The sequence below is a fragment of the Stegastes partitus genome, unplaced genomic scaffold (genome assembly GCF_000690725.1).
Source record: "Stegastes partitus isolate 25-593 unplaced genomic scaffold, Stegastes_partitus-1.0.2 Scaffold2510, whole genome shotgun sequence".
NCBI classification, from domain to species: domain Eukaryota; kingdom Metazoa; phylum Chordata; class Actinopteri; family Pomacentridae; genus Stegastes; species Stegastes partitus.
The window spans coordinates 574-18,008 of record NW_007580241.1 but is presented as its reverse complement, the minus strand read 5'-3'; the positions used below and the strand labels follow the sequence as shown (position 1 = coordinate 18,008).

At 41.0% G+C, this 17,435-nt stretch overlaps 1 protein-coding gene across 2 annotated transcripts; it reads left to right on the top strand.

The window, feature by feature from the left end:
* The first annotated feature begins 6,962 nt into the window (after positions 1-6,962).
* LOC103375229 (low-density lipoprotein receptor class A domain-containing protein 2-like) lies at positions 6,963-15,921 on the top strand. Of its 2 annotated transcripts, none has more exons than XM_008305446.1 (5): positions 6,963-7,195; positions 10,246-10,731; positions 11,624-11,773; positions 11,973-12,113; positions 14,048-15,921. In XM_008305446.1, exons 1-5 carry the CDS (start codon positions 7,096-7,098, stop codon positions 14,350-14,352), a joined length of 1,182 nt encoding a protein of 393 aa, XP_008303668.1. In that variant the 5' UTR covers positions 6,963-7,095; the 3' UTR covers positions 14,353-15,921. The 2 variants fall into 2 exon arrangements, with proteins under 2 accessions (XP_008303668.1, XP_008303669.1); XM_008305447.1 differs by lacking the exon at positions 14,048-15,921 and adding an exon at positions 12,974-13,008.
* Positions 15,922-17,435: the final 1,514 nt, after the last annotated feature.

Below are 17,435 nucleotides of genomic sequence, written 5' to 3'. Positions count from 1 at the left end.
TTGTTTGGTAACGATTTAGTTGGCAGATTTGTGAAGAATCTCATAAAATGCCCTTACTATCTTCACGCTTTTCCATCTCACTCCATGTTTAGTTAGTGTTTCCTCTGCCTCCTACAGTATAAAGGTTTGTCATGAATGAATTTTTTGCAGCCTTACAGGTGAGACTTTGTAAATTAGAATTGCGGCCCTGCACCATGGAGAACAACCCATTCACTGAGGTAGCTAGTCAGGCCCCATAATCCGCCACAGACAGAGCCAACACAGCCGCTGTTTGCCGTCTCCCTGGTGAACAGCCGATGTAGAGCCAGTGGCAATTATTTGGCTTAATCCCTGTTCTGACCTTCCAATGTTTTGGAGATGCTCTAAATCAGTTTGTCCAGCCATCACAACCTGGCCCTTGTCAGAGTCCCTCAGATTCTGTAAAATCCCAGATAGAATATAAAATCCTTAACTTATATATAATATGACTTTCTTTCTCTTTCTCTCTCTCTCTCTCTCTCTTTTTTTTTTCTTAAAACTTTCTGCTAAATCTCATAGCTAGGGCTGCTCATGCAGCCTTGATCCATCACTTTATAATCCTAATATAGGCCTAGACTACTGGAGGACTTTCCTTGATGCACTGAGCAGCTCAACTCTTCTTTTCTTCACTCTATATACATATATATATATATATATCTAGTCCATCAATGCATGTCTCTAACTTTGTGTCTTGTCTCCTGTATTTTGCATTTTGTCCTCGCTGCAGGTGTCTCTGGCTGTGAAACTAGCTGATCTGCAGTCTCTGGTCTTATCAGCTTTCTAGCTGTTGATTGTTCCCTTTTTAAAGTTTGACTGTTTCTCTGTTCTATTGTGCTCTCTCTCTCCTTGATCCTCACCCCAGCCCAACTGAACTGAATTCCTATACTGCGCATTTTTCCTGCTTTCAATGCATCAACTTCAGGTTTCAAGTGTTCATTTTCTGACTGATACAGTCATTAGCAAAAGTTTACATCTTCTTGTAAAGACCATGTACATCATGGCAGTCTTCAGTTTTCATTAAATCCTATAACTCCTATCCTTTTGTATGATGGAAACATTGAAAACCATTCATCTTTGTCACAAACAAATAAAATCAAAGCATGCCTTTTGGTTCTTTTATAGATGTATTAAAGGTTGTTTGAAAATATGAAAAATTCTGCTAGGTCAAAATATTCATTAAGCAATTGGCCATTGTGGCCATTTTCACCTCAGTTTGGTTCTTTTGGTTTCCATCTACAAGCTTCTGGTTTAATTAATTGGTACATTTCAACTAAATATGTTATCTTTCTGACATGGACTTGTTTCTTCATCAGTCCACAGGTTCTTCAGAAATCAGCATCAGAAATCAGAAAAAACTTTATTGCCAAGTGAGCTCACATAGACAAGTAAACTGCCAATAGTAAAAAGTAAAGTAAATACATGAAACTCACAATACTCATAAAGGGTTAGTAAAACAACAAGACAGCAACAGAGTTAGTAAGTAAAAAATCTAACATCTTAATCTAATGTCCTAAGAGGTGTTAATAAAAATTGAATTTACTACAAAAACAGACAAACAAAAACAGTGCCATTATATTTACATAAAAGATAAGATAAATTGCATTATTAAAAGGATTGCCCATAGATAAAACTATTAGTTGCACATGAGTCCGTTATTTGAAGAGTCTATTTGTGGTTAACTGGTTTGGTGTTTATGAGGGACATGGCCTGTGAGAAAAAGCTGCTCCGGTGCCTCGATGTTCTGGTTTTCAGAGTTCTGAGGCAGCAGCCGGAGGGCAGCAGTTCAAAAAGGCAGTGCCCTGGGTGAGAGGGGTCAGAGAGGATTTTTCCTGCCCTTTTCCTCACTCTGGAGGAGTACAGGTCCTGGAGGGGGGCAGGGGGGCACCACTGATCCTCTCAGCAGTCCTGATTGTCCGTTGCAGTCTTCTCATGAACTTCCTCAGCTGGTGGAGGTAGTAGAGTCTCTGCTGGGCCCTCTTCACCACAGAGTCTATGTGGATATCCCACTTTGGGTCCTACGAGATGGTCTTTCCCAGGAACCTAAAGGACTCCACAGCAGCCACAGTGCTGTTCAGGATGGTTTGGGGGTGGGAGTGCAGGGCTGTTCTTCCTGAAGTGTTCTTTGCTGATGGTGCGGGTGCATAGAGCATAGAGGACATAAAGCTGCCCAGCCTCACCTGCTGCTGTCTGTCTCTCTGGAAGCTGGTGATCCACTGACAGGTGGAGTCTGGCACCGACAGCTGGGTGAGTTTGGGCAAGAGGAGATCCAGGACGATCGTGTTGAAGGCCGAGCTGAAGTCCACAAACAGAATCCTCGTGTACGTCCCCAGTTTCTCAAGATGTTGCAGTGTGTAATACAGTCCCATGTTGGCTGCATCATCCACTGACCTGTTTACTCGGTAAGCAAACTGCAGGGGGTCCAGCAGGGGTCTGGTCATGTCTTTCAGGTGGGCCAACACTCGTCTCTCAAAAGACTTCTTGACCACAGACATCAGAGCATCAGGTCTGTAGTCATTCAGCCCTGTGAGCTTGGGTTTGTTAGGGACCGGGATGATGGTGGAGCGTTTGAAGCAGGAAGAGACTTCACGCTGCTCCTGTGATCTGTTGAAGATCTGAGATCTGAGTGAAGACAAGTGACAGCTGGTCTGCACAGACTTGATGGCTGTGTGGAGAGATGGTCAGTGTGGGGGTGGGCTGTGAGATGGTTCTTTTCCAATCTCCAGTAAAACAGATTCACGTTGTCAGCCAGTTGTTGTTGTTGGATGTGGAGGTAATCCACCTTCTTCATTATTCAGTTATTTTGTGTAAAGCAAATTTTAATTTGTGGCAGCTAAACAGCCCCAGAACAGATACTACTGCCACCTTAGTTGGATAAAGATGAACTAGATGTGTGTTTACACTTATTTTGCCATGTTTCCACACACAGAAATGTGTAAAACCAAAGTGTATAAACTAATTGAGGAAAGCAGAGTGTTGACACGAACAGAAAATTACAGTTATTGACCTCTTTAGCCACAAGAGGGAAGTAGAGTCAAAAAATGTTGGGTTTGTGCAATAGCTCTCTCTGTCTACTGGCAGCAGCCCAGGGGTTATGCAGCCATGACGTTAGAAAAAAAATCCTCAAAGGTGAATTAACATGTTTGTCTTTTTCAAACCAGCAGAGCAGCTCAGTGCTTCGGGCTCTGGGCTACTTTAGGGATGTTGTATCTTGCCTGACCCTGCACTTTGAACCTTGTTTTCTGGGATATGTTGACTTGAATGTCCAGTCAACGACTTGAGAAGAAAAAACATTCACAGTCCCTGTGAAAACTGTTCTTGGTGAGGTCAGTAGGGTAGCCAGAGACAAACATTTTTTAAACCGTAAACAGCACCAATAACACCCTAGTTTCTTCAGTTATATTGGTGTGGATGCAAAAATCTCTGAGAAACATCTTCCTGTGATCAAATGAAGCCAAATGAAGCCAAATGAAGTTGGCTGTCTGTGTGTCAGCTGGTTTGAGCTGATTGAAAACTGAGCTTGGTGAATTAACCACTAAAACTGACATGGGTCCTGCTTTAGCACCTCATAATGAAACCCTGACTTGAAGAAAGATTTTATTATTTTACCTTTGTGCTTACAGTACTATGCAAAAGTCTGGAATTCCCTGGACAAATGACATGTTTTATATATATAAGAAGAAATCCAGCAATAAACAGACACTAAAAGTGAGACTCATTCTGAAAATGTTACTTTCTATTTCATTTAATTAAAAAAAAAAAAAAAAAGGCAGGCACCTTACATAGCTGCTGAAAAACACACTGTAAATCACTCTGATTATCACTAAATGCAGCTCATTTACCAGATTGTAATATTAATGACTGAGTATTACATAATAGTGGAAATTATTATGGCTTAGGTTGTTGTAATAACAGCTTGCTGTCTTATGATACTTAAAGGACTGATTCAAACTTTTACACTCCTACCGTGATTATGTTACTTTACAAATAAGTATACTTTAAGAACACTTTTAGTCCTTTTAACCCTCTTTGTCTTTCCTGGAGCTCCTGTCGAAATCCATTGTCACTGAAAGTCATTGCAGGCGACAGTACGTGCAGCGACTGTCCCCGTTTTCATCCAGGTCATGCATGATCTTCTCCACCACACGAGACTCATTGCAGTCTGCCAGGAAATCTGAGAGTTCTCCCTGCAACAAACTCTTCAGCTCTTTGTTGTTAAGCTTGTGCTTGTCACCTTCTTTTGCAGAATAGGTGCAGGTGTTGGTGGAAGTGGCTTCCAGGGATCTGCTATCCTGCTATTCCTACCTAATGAGATATTAAATCATGCTTCAAGGTGGTGCAGTGGTTAGCACTATCGCCTCGCAGCAAGAAGGTCGCCAGTTTGCACCACGGTGAGGACACCCGGGATCTTTTCTGGGGTCTTTGCATGTTCTCCCCGTGCAGCGTGGGTTCTCTCCAGGTTCTCCGGCTTCCTCCCACACAGTCCAAAAACATGTTGAGGTTAATTGGTGATTGTAAATTGTCTGTAGGTGTGAATGTGAGTGTGCTTGGTTGTCTGTCTCTAAGTGTAGCCCTGTGATAGACTGGTGACCTGTCCAGGGTGTCCCCTGCCTTCACCTTAAGTCAGCTGGGACAGACTCCAGCTCCCCCATGATCCTAGTGAGGATTAAGGAGTGTGTAGATAATGGACGGATGGATATTAAGTCATGATTCAGAGAAAATTTTTCTAAGCCAAGGACCAGTCCAGACTCCTATCCCACCTCCAGAAGCCACCAAAGAACCTTCAAAACCAGCTCAACAATAGTGTTGCTGGGGAGAACTGTCACGCTAAAATGAAGATGGGGACTGTGAAGCACGTTAGAGGTGGGTTCATGTATTTGTGGACATGAGCTTAAGAGAACTGCATTGTATGTTATCTATCATCATTTGTTGTCACTGGTTTCCTCACTGGTTCTACAATGTTCCTATAGTTGCTACTGTGGAGGGAGGAATTCTGCACCACAGGTGCACTAGTTTGGTTCACAGTTGCTGATCTTCATCTGTCTCACAGAAGCAAGGATGATAAAGATGTGGTCTGTTACAAATGTAGAAAACAAGAAGTGCTAAATTACTATAAAACTTCAAAGAAGTTACTTATAATTTTTTGGGTTGTTGTTGTTTCCTTAATGAATTGTGTAGTTTCCCTAATTGAAATAGAAGTTTTACAATTTAGCAGATGGTTTTAACATACATCTCATTCACACACCAAAGCGTTTCACTGCACGTTATACCATGTTTGTGACCAATAAAGGCCTTGAATCTTGAATCAATGCCACAGAGCTTCCAGGCAAGTTGTTGTCTGCCTTTGGGAGCAACTTGGGCTTCAATGTCTTGCTCAAGAACTCTTCAACATGTGGAGAGGCGGGGAATCGAACCATCAACCTTGTGATTACAGGACAACCGCTCTACCACCTTAGCTACAGCCGCCCACTGTACCAAGGAATAATTAATGTGATAACTGTGCAAAGCAATTGATACTACAGATGATTTTTGAAGTCAATTTTGCATTCCATGTATTGACTTTCAAATTATAGTTGCAGCCTTTCAAATGCTTTGGATTACTAAAGTTTTCATCACACATTACTTTTTTTTTTTTTTTTAAATCAGCCAGCTTCCTCAAGTTTTGTTTTTTTTTCTTTTAAAGTTAGTTCAGCTACTCTGGTCTTAGCCCGTATTTCTCTGTGCCATTGACTTGACTAAGATTTGACCACCACCCTCCCTGAAAACTTAATATGGAGCAATACACAGCTCCCAGCACTCCAGGGCGCTGGCTGTACAGGCAGCTGTGGCTGAATATAAAATTTGGGAAAAGTGAGGAAGTCATAGAGACCCAGATTTCATGAGTAGTGTGTGCAGAGAGCAACAATTGTGTTGTTGTGGCCAAAAAAACTTATTTGTGGTGAATGCTCTCCAGTCCAACTCCAGGGGACAAATTTACAGGGAACAATAACAGGAATATTGAAGGAAATGACAAGCAATTCCCTCATGCCCTGACCTGAGGCTCCTTACTGGTCTTTGAGACTGCACACTGTTTCATTAAGGAGTGCTGTTTGGTCCCTGGGTTGGAGCTGCCCACTCTCCTCTGGTCACCAATGAGCATATGCATGAGGTTTGGATCATGTAGCTGCTGACTGGCTCAGAATAGGAGGTCTGATCTCAATTAAGCTTGTGCTCGTGGAGAAATCACATCGCCACACCTGCCAGTGGTCTCAAAAAACATGTGTAGCACAGATCCTGCTGTTTGTGATCATGAGATATCACAGGAATCCTGACTCATTAGTTAGTGCATGCAAATAAATATGCCATGTTTTGCAGACATATACCAGGAAGAGAGGGCTGGGACCTTTAGATCGCATCTCATAGTCACCAAGACTTGCACTCGGGCCTGCTTAAGTGATCGTTATTAAAAACTATTTTGAGTGCCTCCTTTAACCACTTTTTAACTACTCAGGTTTTTAAAGAATGAAACTACGGAACCATCACATGTGGCTGGTTTTTATCTCTTTACATGGTTTGTTGACAGTTTGAAAAATGCAGAATAGGATCCGGTTCATTTTTTTTAGTCTGAAAAAAATATAATCCATTATAATTATTTAAGGTAAAATTTGATCTTTGAATATGTTCCTAAATATTTCTATATGTAGTGGATACAAGGATACATGAGCCAGTGTTCAGAAGAGGGAGCATAGTTGATGGAGGCTGACTTAATAAAGTTTGGATCAAGTGGGACTTTTATTTCAAACACAGCTTTTATCTCTGGTTTGACAACTGATGTCTCTGGTTGGTTGTCGTCATGGTGATAACAGGACACGTAAACTGAGGGGACCAAGAGGAGGCTGACCTGGAATAAAAGCCAGGGAGTATGATGGACAGCAGGGCTCACGGCGGGGAGGTTGCTGCTGCGCTCTCCGCGCTGCAGCTGAAGCTCCTCTTCATTTGTGGCCAAATGTGACAAGTTGGTGTGAACTTCGAGCGACTCTGATGCCTCCTCTGTGAGCTAACTGGACCGGATCTGCTTTGCGCACTCGTTCCTCGGTCTGGATGATGGAGTTGGAGGTGGAGAACTGCAGGCAGCGTGTTTTCCAGCTGTCGCTCCTCCTGCTTTGCTTCTTGACTCTCCGCAGCTCGGCCATCGAGACTGGTAAGACTTTAACTAGTGGACAGAGGGACTGGGAGCACTCCTCTCCCTCTGATAGATGAGCTTTGGATGAAAGGGACGCACTTGTAAGTGTGCGCATCGTTTTCTGACTGCGTAACGCTCGGATGAAGTCCTGTTAAAGTTTGAGGTGTGAGCAGCAGTGCGTGGTGCTGCTTTATGGCGGTAGTCTGACAGCAGCAGCTATGTTTGCCTTTCATGTCTATTCATAATCTGAGAAAACCCACAAAAATACATCAATACAGTTGCATTAATATTTTAATATAACGTTTTGCCATTTGGCACACTGTACAATCTGTATGTTGAGATAATACGGAAATATCATTGCAGTCTTATTCTTATATCACCCACACAGAGACATAATAGAGGTACAATTGTATGGACAAATAAAAGAAAAGTAGTAGCAGGAGGGACTACATCCCTGTTTATGCAAGAAAAATAGACCTCAGGACGCATGTTCCTTTCATACATTTGTGGCTTCTTCGATCGGAGTTTTATTTATTTATTTATTTATTTATTTTTAATTATTATTTTGACTATAACAACTTACACACAGTGGAAACTTAACACTGAGGACAATATTGCACCATAGCTTCCACTGGACAATTAATTTCTATAAAGAAAAAAAAAAGTTTACTTGTTGATTAAATACCAAGCCTGTATGTTTAATAAAGTTGCATTACTGTTGTGTGATAATGTGGTTGAGATGGAGGTTGATTTGAAAAGTTTGCGGAGAAAGGCAGAGTGATGGAAGCCTGGTGTCTGCTTTGATGAGCACACCTTGACACCCATGTCCAGAATCTGTACATAGCTACAATATTTAAATTTCATACTGAAATGAACAGTGACCACAGGACTCTGAGAAACACGTGGTTTGAAAAAACAGTGACACTTGCAAAACTTCTGGTTTAGCAAATATATGTATATAGTGATATACATGCCTCTTAAACCAACTCCCCTTTACCTTTATTATTATTTTATTGGTATGGGTAAAGGAACCTGTTTTTTTTTTGTTTTTTTTTTTTTGATGGGGGGGGTGGACCAAATTGTTCTAAATGCCGAACATGTACAATAATAAAGTTGAGCATTGTGACAAAATATGCAGTGAAATTTTAGATGTTTTCCAACTATCAGAGAGCTTCTACAAGGTTTTTATAATGGAACACAATGTGTGGTTTTTTGGAATGATATAACAATACACAATAATGTCATTATGACATTACATGGTGATAGCCATTACGTAGTTATGGACACTTTGTTCTTACATGTTTTCTGTTGTCTTTATATGATTAGTTTTGTGTAACGTAGAAAGTGTAAAGTGATATAATGGAACCCTTCACTGAGATGCCAGTATTAGGATGACACAAGCATTGACAGTGGGATTGGTGCCCTTTTCCACACAATGCTGTCTCAGAGACATTTCTCACTACAGTGTGTCACCTAGAACCTTGACCCTCTGGATTTGTTTACTGAAATTGACTCCATTTACAATGATTGGGTTTAAAAGGAGTAGAACTTTCAGCATGTAAAATTCTTTACAGAGGACTATGCCTCCGGTCACACATGTTTTGGATGGTGTTCCCTCAAGGTTTTGTATTTACTTGCTCAGTGTGGAGGGGATGAGCCGTTTCCCACCAACAGGGGCTCCCGGGCTTTGAGACATTCCTGGAGGTCAGTGCAGGCGGATCTAGTTGTCTCCCAGGGAAACGGAGCTAATAAACTCCAGGGTTGGTCATAAATTTTCTCATTATTTGGCCTGCGGCCCAGAGGCAAGGGGCAGTGGGTGGCTGGGTGGGGGCTGCTGGAGCCGGATCTGCCCAACCATCTGTCCTGGTCGTGCCTGTGGATGAGCTGTGGGCTGCTTCTGAAACTTCCACCAAACGGACCATATGGTTGACTCAGCGGACCAGGTTTACACTGACTAAAGCCAAAATACTTTGTAGTTTCATCTGTAACATCAACTGTATGTTTCACCTAGCTGTCCTCTTTACCAACATGCTTAAAGGTCTGTGAAGATTCTTGGTCACACAGTTGCCTGTTCTTTAAATATCCACACTTCAATGCTGAAAGTGCTGTCTGAAAGGATCCTGTTTATTTTTATCCACTTAATTTGGTTCTTTGAAACAGTTTGAGAAGTGATTAGTTACCTCTGGATGAAGATATCTAGATCAACAGTGAATTATAAAAAATGTAAAAAATCTCAACAGTGTACTGAAAACATATGCAGCAATGTAGATATTCAGCAAAAGTGAATATACCGCAGACCACTGACACACAAGCTAGAAAACCTGTGATCATTGCAGATAAAGTGAGTATACAGGATTTTCAATCAGCCTAATTGCATTAACATTGTTATAAAATGACCCATAAACACCATCCATCCATCCATTATCTATATACCCCTTAATCCTCACTAGGGCTGGAGTCTATCCCAGCTGACTCGGGGTGAAGGCAGGGGACACCCTGAATAGGTCGTCAGTCCATCGCAGGGCTCCATAAACATCACAACCTTCTAAATGTTGCAAGTTTCATAAGACCAAGAACCACTGTGTGAACATAACAACTGAAGTTGAATTCTTGTATAATTAAAATTTACAGAGAAAACAAACATCAACAGGTTGCATTTGTAGGTTGTACTGGTACCACTGTACAGTATACAGCCCATGGGTTATAGCATCATTTTGCTGTATGAATAAGCTACCAACAGAAATACTAGAACTTAAAGTACTGGTACAGTGGTACTGAAATCATCTATATGAGGAACAAGGGAGTGACAACCAGGCATTTTAGAGGAAAGGAGAAATAAAGGAGTGTTTTTCTGAATACTGGGTACCTACAGGGTCCAGTCCTGGGAAACAAAAGAGAAGTTTGGGAAAAATGCTATCAGCCCTTTTTTTTCTTCAATATACAATTATTAAATACTTTAAAGTGAGAGAACTACCCACTAATGGCATTTTCACTGTGTGAAACGTGGAGTTATAGGTTATTCTGTGGTTGTTGCTGAGGATTCAGTCTTGGTGTTCTCTTTTTGTCAGTGAATGTGGTGGACTTTTGTGGCCAGACGATCCGGGGTGACGGCATGATTGTCAACTCACACCAGGAATCGAAGAAGTACTACTTTGTGACTATGGGGACCGACTGCCACCTCACCATGCAGGCCAGCTCTCTGAAAGACAAGGTCCAATTCCACTTTCGCTTCTTCCTGGTCTATAGCTTGCTTAGGGTGGCCCCCCTGAGTCCTGCCCCTCTCTTCCCAGAGTCCCCTCGTGGCTCCGCCCCTCTTAACCCCAGACTAGAACCTACCTCTGGTGAGACGCTGGGGGACCCATGTCACGCTGGCTCATACGTTCAGTTTTATGATGGTCGGGATAAGAGCTCGCCTCCCCTTGGACCTCCTCTTTGTGGGAAGAGCCCGCCCCGGCCAGTGCTGTCCACAGGAAACTACCTGACTCTAAGGCTGGTGACCAGAGGCACTCAGCCCAGGGTGGACTTTGTGGGGGACTTTACTTCGTTCAGACTGGGTAAGTCTGACCGAGTGAGTTCTGACATAGGCAAACATAGCTAGGGTTAGGTTAGTCAGTGTTGAAAGAAACTCTTACTAACTGTTTGCCAGGTAAGAGGACACTAACAGCAGTCTCCTGTCTTAAATAACACACTGTTTCTACTCAACTTCGAGTCTCCTTCCTCCTCAGATAATCGGATTAGAAACAAGACAATTCTGTTTTACTTTTACACTTTGGAGAAGGAAGGCAAGCCTTAAAAAAAACTGCAGTGATGACAACAGAAACTACATCATATACTGATTTTAACATTTCATTTTGCATGATTAAAATAGCACATTGAGTCCAAGGTAAAAAAAAAAAAAAAAAACAGTTCACACTGAACATAAACTTAAGGTTATACTTACATTGCACTTTTAATTGGGATGCAACCTTTTAACCATGATTAAAAAGGGGGGCAAAGTTTACAGGCATAGCAGCAATACAACCAAATATGGTTCAAGTTGTTAACAAGTTTCAATTCATGTGAAAATAAACTTGACTGATAAAACTGGAACTACTCAGTCAGCAGTTTTAAGTGTTATATGTTTCACAATTATTGGAATTTACATGATTCTTTTAATTACATTTCCCTCTACTGTATATTATTATTATTATTATTATTATTATTATTATTATTATTATTATTATTATTATTATTATTATTATTATAAATCATGTGTAAATGGGGCAGTATTGGGCAATCAACATATTACAAAACTGAAAGACAAGTTTAAGGTGTACTCATGCACTAATGAAGAATATTCAAAGAAATCTCAAGCAATAATCTCAATCTCAATAATCTCAAGTTTAGATATCTGACTCAAGCCTTTTTGTTGTATACTGTCTGATTGAGTGCCATGCGTCTCTTCAGGTTTTAACCAATCAGAGTGCAGCAATGAGCCCTACTTCACCTGCAGGAATGGGAAATGCATTCCTCTAAGTCTGGTCTGTGATGACAAAGGCATTGACAATTGTGGCGATGGAAGCGACCTGGAGGAAAACCTTACCACAGGGTGCAAAGGTCAGTTGGATGAAGGACTAACAGTACCATGTTGTGATCCTGATACAGTATCAAGCAGGCCTTCCAAATCCTCCATTTTTGGGAGGAAATCTAAGGATTTTAGAATACTATAACAAGTGTATGAAATGTATCTTGAAGTATCACAACAAAATTGAGGTTCATACCATTTAAAAGTTGACCCATGTCTTTCCCTTATCAGCAGGTCAGCTTTTGCCTCCTGAACCTCCGCCACCAATGGCAACCCCACCCCCAACCTTTATGAATCCACCCACAATGCCGATTCCAACTCACATGAACTGTGCCGTGCCAGACAGCGCTCCTAGTCATGAGTCAGTAACAGGTGAGTGAGCAATGTGACATTATTAGTATTTATTATTTACCTTGCAAAAACACTTTGTTGTCTAAACCAGAATAACTCACAGTGTACTGCACTGTGCCCTACAATCAGTCGGTTGGTTGGCAAACAATTTAATAAAGTGTCCTTTTGGATGTAATGACCTAATAGTAGGGCATAGAACTAATAGTGGTGACCACTGAGTTTCAATTTTACCAAAAGACTTGTAAACCAGTAAATGATGATGAATTCTCAAGGCAGAGAGCAGCCTTTTGATTGATCTGTCTTTATTAACTTGTCGGTAGTGCAAACAGTCTACATGTGTCCAGGCCAACCTGTCAGCTTCTGACTAGTTTTTACACCGGGCCAAGCCTGGCCTAAGAAACAGCTTTTCTTCTGTTCAACTGAGAGATGGTCTTTATGTTTATTTATCTTTCTGTTTTTTTATTTAGGTGTATAAGAATAGACTGTTAGCTTTTTCTGTATCTCTGCACAGGATACATATTCAATTGAAGCTGGTGTTTTACTGACTGTGTGAAAAACTGCATTTTTACTCGTACGTACATAAATTCTGGTTTGTTCATCCAGAGTTGTTGTATATTAAGCATATGTTCTTGATTTTACTAGACATCAGACATTATACATCTCTTTTGGGTAGGCTCACTGAGCCAGCCTATTCCTCAGTATGTAATGTTTGGGCTGCACCACACTATGAATCTGCTATACAGGGAAAAACACTGTGTCTTGTTTGTGTGTCTTTAAACTAATCACTGTCATCTTAGGTGGAGCTAAACAAAGGGCACGGCTTTTGTGTTCCCTAAAAATAGTGATGAGTGGAATTGTTATAATGCAATATTTGTATGCAGGGAGATGAGCACTGTCCCTAAAATGGATAATCCAGTTATTCTTCTGGTGGTGGCGGCCACGAGTGCCAACGTTAAGGCTGAGTATCGTAGGAACATTTTGGACAAAAATGCATAATATTCAATTAAACTGCTGCAGTCAATATATTTCGTAATGGAGGCAGAGTAAATTTCAGTGAAGCTGTTGTATTAAGGGCACTTCTTTGTCAGGCCCCCCACCTCCACCAATAAACTCTTTTGTATTTAATCTTGGCCTGCTGTGTTTTCTGTCTGCATTTGGGTCTCTGTCTTCCTGTGACAGTTTTGTGAACCTTGATCTGCAAATTCAGCTTGTTGTTGGCCCTCTGCTGATTTTTACGTTACTGACATGAATTGAATTGAATGACAGTTTTATTATGTCCTCTTATGAGACACTAACCAGTACCGAGAGCTAAAATAATTCTGATTCATCAAATAGGCTAATTTAGCTCGGTCAAGACCTTATAATATTATAACGAGAAATGCATCAATTATTGATTAAGCAGGAGGAAAAACTCCTTTAAAACAGAAGGAAGCCTTCAACATGGTTGGATGGCGGTCTGCCTCGACCAGTTGGGTTGAGGGGAGAGCAGAGACCGAAAAGACAAACTGATAAAAGATCAACTGAGCGAGATAGTGAGGCCAGTAACCACAGATCAGAAACATGCAGCTCCAGAGCACAAGATATCTCTGTACATAGATACAGGGAAGACATAGCAAAAATTAAGGGGGAGAGAAGACACAAAGGTAATCACATGCAATGGTGCCATATAAATGTATGGCGAGTAGAGGTGAGGTGCTCAGTGCATCATTGGTAGTCCTCCATCAGTCTAGGCCTGTAGCACCCAACTAAGAGATGATTCTGGGTCACCTGAACCAGTCTTAACTTTATGAAAAAGGAAAGTTTTAGGTGAGGGTGTCAGTCTCCCAAGTCCACTCTGAGAGCGGTTTCACAGGTGTACTGTATGAGTGTTTCCCACTGTTGCTAGTATAATTAAATATGGCTGTTCAGTAAAATAAAAAGAGTATTTTATAGCATTTTGCCTCTCTTATTTCCAGACTCTCCTGCTTCCTTGTCCCTGTTAATTCTCTACATCATCCTGGGCGTAGTGGTGGGAGGCACAGTGCTCTGCTGGTGCTGCTGGTCACCTGGCTGGTTTCTGTGGCGCGTCAGCATCTGTCGCTTCTTACCCTGCTGCAACTCGACCTGTGCTTCCTGCCAGCTCTGCGCTCACAGCTGCACCAACAATCAGGAGCACCGACTGGCAAAAGTCACCCCACACACACCGGTCAATGGGACACCAAGGGGCACAGCTGCCACCACCAACAGTGCCGAAGAAAATGTTACCACAGCAGCTGTGTAGCGCACAGGGACCGTCCACCTGATCAGTTTTGAAACACCGAAACATGGGTACAATATGCTAATGCTGAATTGTGACCAGTGATGGACATGACCAAGAATCTTTATAGTGAAGGTTGGACTGATGTGGTCTAGAATGAAATGTTGACATCTAAATATAGAGGTCTTGTTTATGGATAAACTGTGTGTTGTGTGCTTTAAATGCAACAATGCTGGTGAGACTGTTGTTTATGTTGCTACGAGAAGGTTCAGCAGGGTATAGTTTGATTATGGATTGTATCAAAGCATACGTTTATCTGTAAGGGTTCTTAGCATAACTTTAAAACATTTTTGTTAACAGCACACAATTCACTTGTTATGAAATTGTCTTACATGTTATAATGGTAGAATAATCTGTTTAAGAGGCTGCCTATTAAGTTTGACAACTTTGTCAGTTTTCAGACAATGATCATTGTAAAGTTGTTCGTGTAAGCAGTTTTCAGTCCTGTACTTGTTTGTTACTGATAAACAAGCTGTTTTCACTATGCCTTAGAAGTCAACATTTAGTTGTGCAGTGAAACTACACTTCCAGTCCACAGCGTTGACCAAAAGTATGCCCTGGACACATGCAGAGAAAAAAGCCCCAGAGTCACCCACCTGGTGACAACAGCTGCTCTCCCTTGGAGACTTTTTACTCTCTTCCCAGCAGTCCACTGTTGTTCCTCATAACAGGCAGTGTGACGTGTGGACAATGGAGCACAAAGTTATCTAGTGTCTGGAAGTCAGTCTTTCGGTCAAATTTAAGGAAATTAATTATGAATTTCTAACATGCTATAGTGTTTACACAATAAATGCCTGACAATTCACAACAAAAAATCTTGCGAATTAAAAAATTCAAATCAGTCAAGCTTTGTCAGGTCAAGTCCATAAAACTAGCTGTGGTGGGAATAAAGCTAAACAATAAAATGGTGACAATTTCAAATTAAAGTAAATTAAGTACAATTAACATATGTTTCAATTGAAAATAATGTGAATTATTTTACACACAAAAAAAAAAACATTTGACAAGCATTTGCCATTTTCTCCTTTACCATCTAATGAAGTGCTGAAACCAGAAAAGACTGTCATTTCCTGAACTGTCTACATCATGGCTGTATGTCAGTCACGTATTTCATTAGCGTGTTGCGTTTGTGTGGTAGTGGACTGACATGTGACTCTATAAAGAAGATTTTGTTGGGTAAATTAGTTCACTTTGTTCCATCGTGTAGCTGTTGAATCACATCTGTGTTTTTTTGTTTTTTTTTTAAACATGCTGGTGAAGTAAAAGGCTTGTTTCGTAGCCACTTTTGCAGCACTGCCCAAGCTATGGCAATGCTGGCTATCTGTCCAGCCTGGAATTTCTCGGGACCATTTCATATACTGCCAATGAAATGTGGTTTTCAGTGAATTTTCTCTCAGAATACATAATGGCTTTATGGTACACACATTCATATGTCTGTGTAGATACTCAGTCATCCGGGTCCTGCTCTTCGTTATGAGAACTGAAGAAGCCTGTTTGATAAAAGGGGAAATACATTAAAGAACCAAAAGGAGACGTTCAGTTGCTTTTTACTGAAGCAGTTAGGAGCATGCACACGTATGTTCCTGTCAGGGTGAACTGTGATTTTTATTTTTTTTATTTTAATGTGGTGCCATAATCAGGCCAAATTTTACATTTTTCCAATATGTTTACGATCAGAGAACTAACCACATACCCATCAGCCTTAACTGTACTCAAGCAGCATACTTGTGAGTATGATACCTGTCAAACCAACCCTGTCTACACAAAATCCCATTCCTCTACAATTAAACTACGTTCTCAAATAAGTTTACAAGTAACTTTATATATATTTGTGACTTGTGACATGGTGGCAATGTCGACCAGTTTGATGTCCAAGTTAGGTGGCAGGAGGCAGGGTTGAAGGCATAAACCGGCCTTCCACCCAGAAGACCACAGTTTCTATCCCATGATGGTAAAGAGGCCAAGAGAGGCAAGATGGCTTTCTGGTTCGGTTTAGGTACTAAAACTGTATGCTTAGGTTTAGGAAAATATTACAGTTTGTGAGGCACCTTTACATGTTAGAGGTTAAGGTTAGGCACAGAAAGGACTTGATTATTGATTGGAAACATATTGTGATTTGGGTTCAAATATGACCCTTTCATTGCAGGTTTAAAATGTCTCCTCCATTTTCTGGGTTGCCAGGGTGACAAGTGCTGCCGCATCTAAAATTTGGTTGGTTGACTGAGAGGAAGTGACATTAAAATTCAATATGGCAAAGATACGCTGATTACAACCATATTTGTGATACCTTACAAACAAACGTAATCTAGCAGAAAATATGTTTTCCTCAAAACGTAATTAGAATAGTTAGATAATAAGATTGAGAATTTCATTCCACGTGTGTAAGTGTGAACACTATACCCTTCGTGACTGCTGAAACATGTCATTCTAAAACAATGGCCATTCATCTGCACCTGCAGCATCACAGCTGTCACTTCTCTGAAAACCCTCGGTAACATATTTAAGATCAAAGTTCTGGGGATTTTTTTCCCCATTCATGCACAAAAGTGTTCCAACAGTGATGCTTAGTGATAAGACCTTCAAGATATTTCAGTTCAACAACTTGAGATTAGGGCACTGTGCAGGTTTTTCCACTGTAAACTTGGAAAAGTCTGGCTTTGTGCACAGCAGCATGGTCATGTTGAAACAGGAAAGCACCAAACAGTAACTCACCTTGTTGGAAGCACACTCAAATATTGTCTCATATGATGTTGTGTAAGGCTTGAGTATGGGACATTTACACATAAAAGAACCATCAATCCACCCAAACAAATCCAAACAATGGTGATTAAGCCTATTAGTGCCTTGTAAGTTTGTCTGTATTTCTCAGAACAGTCGTGACTCGATAATTCAACGCTAAAATTGTTAAAACACTACACATCGCTGGATTTCACACCTAATTGACCGGTGCGCTTGTGCATGGGCCCGTCGGTTGACATCAAAAGTACATACATTCAGACAGAAGGCTAAAGTGACCCAAATTCCCCCCCCCCAACTATGCAACCTGT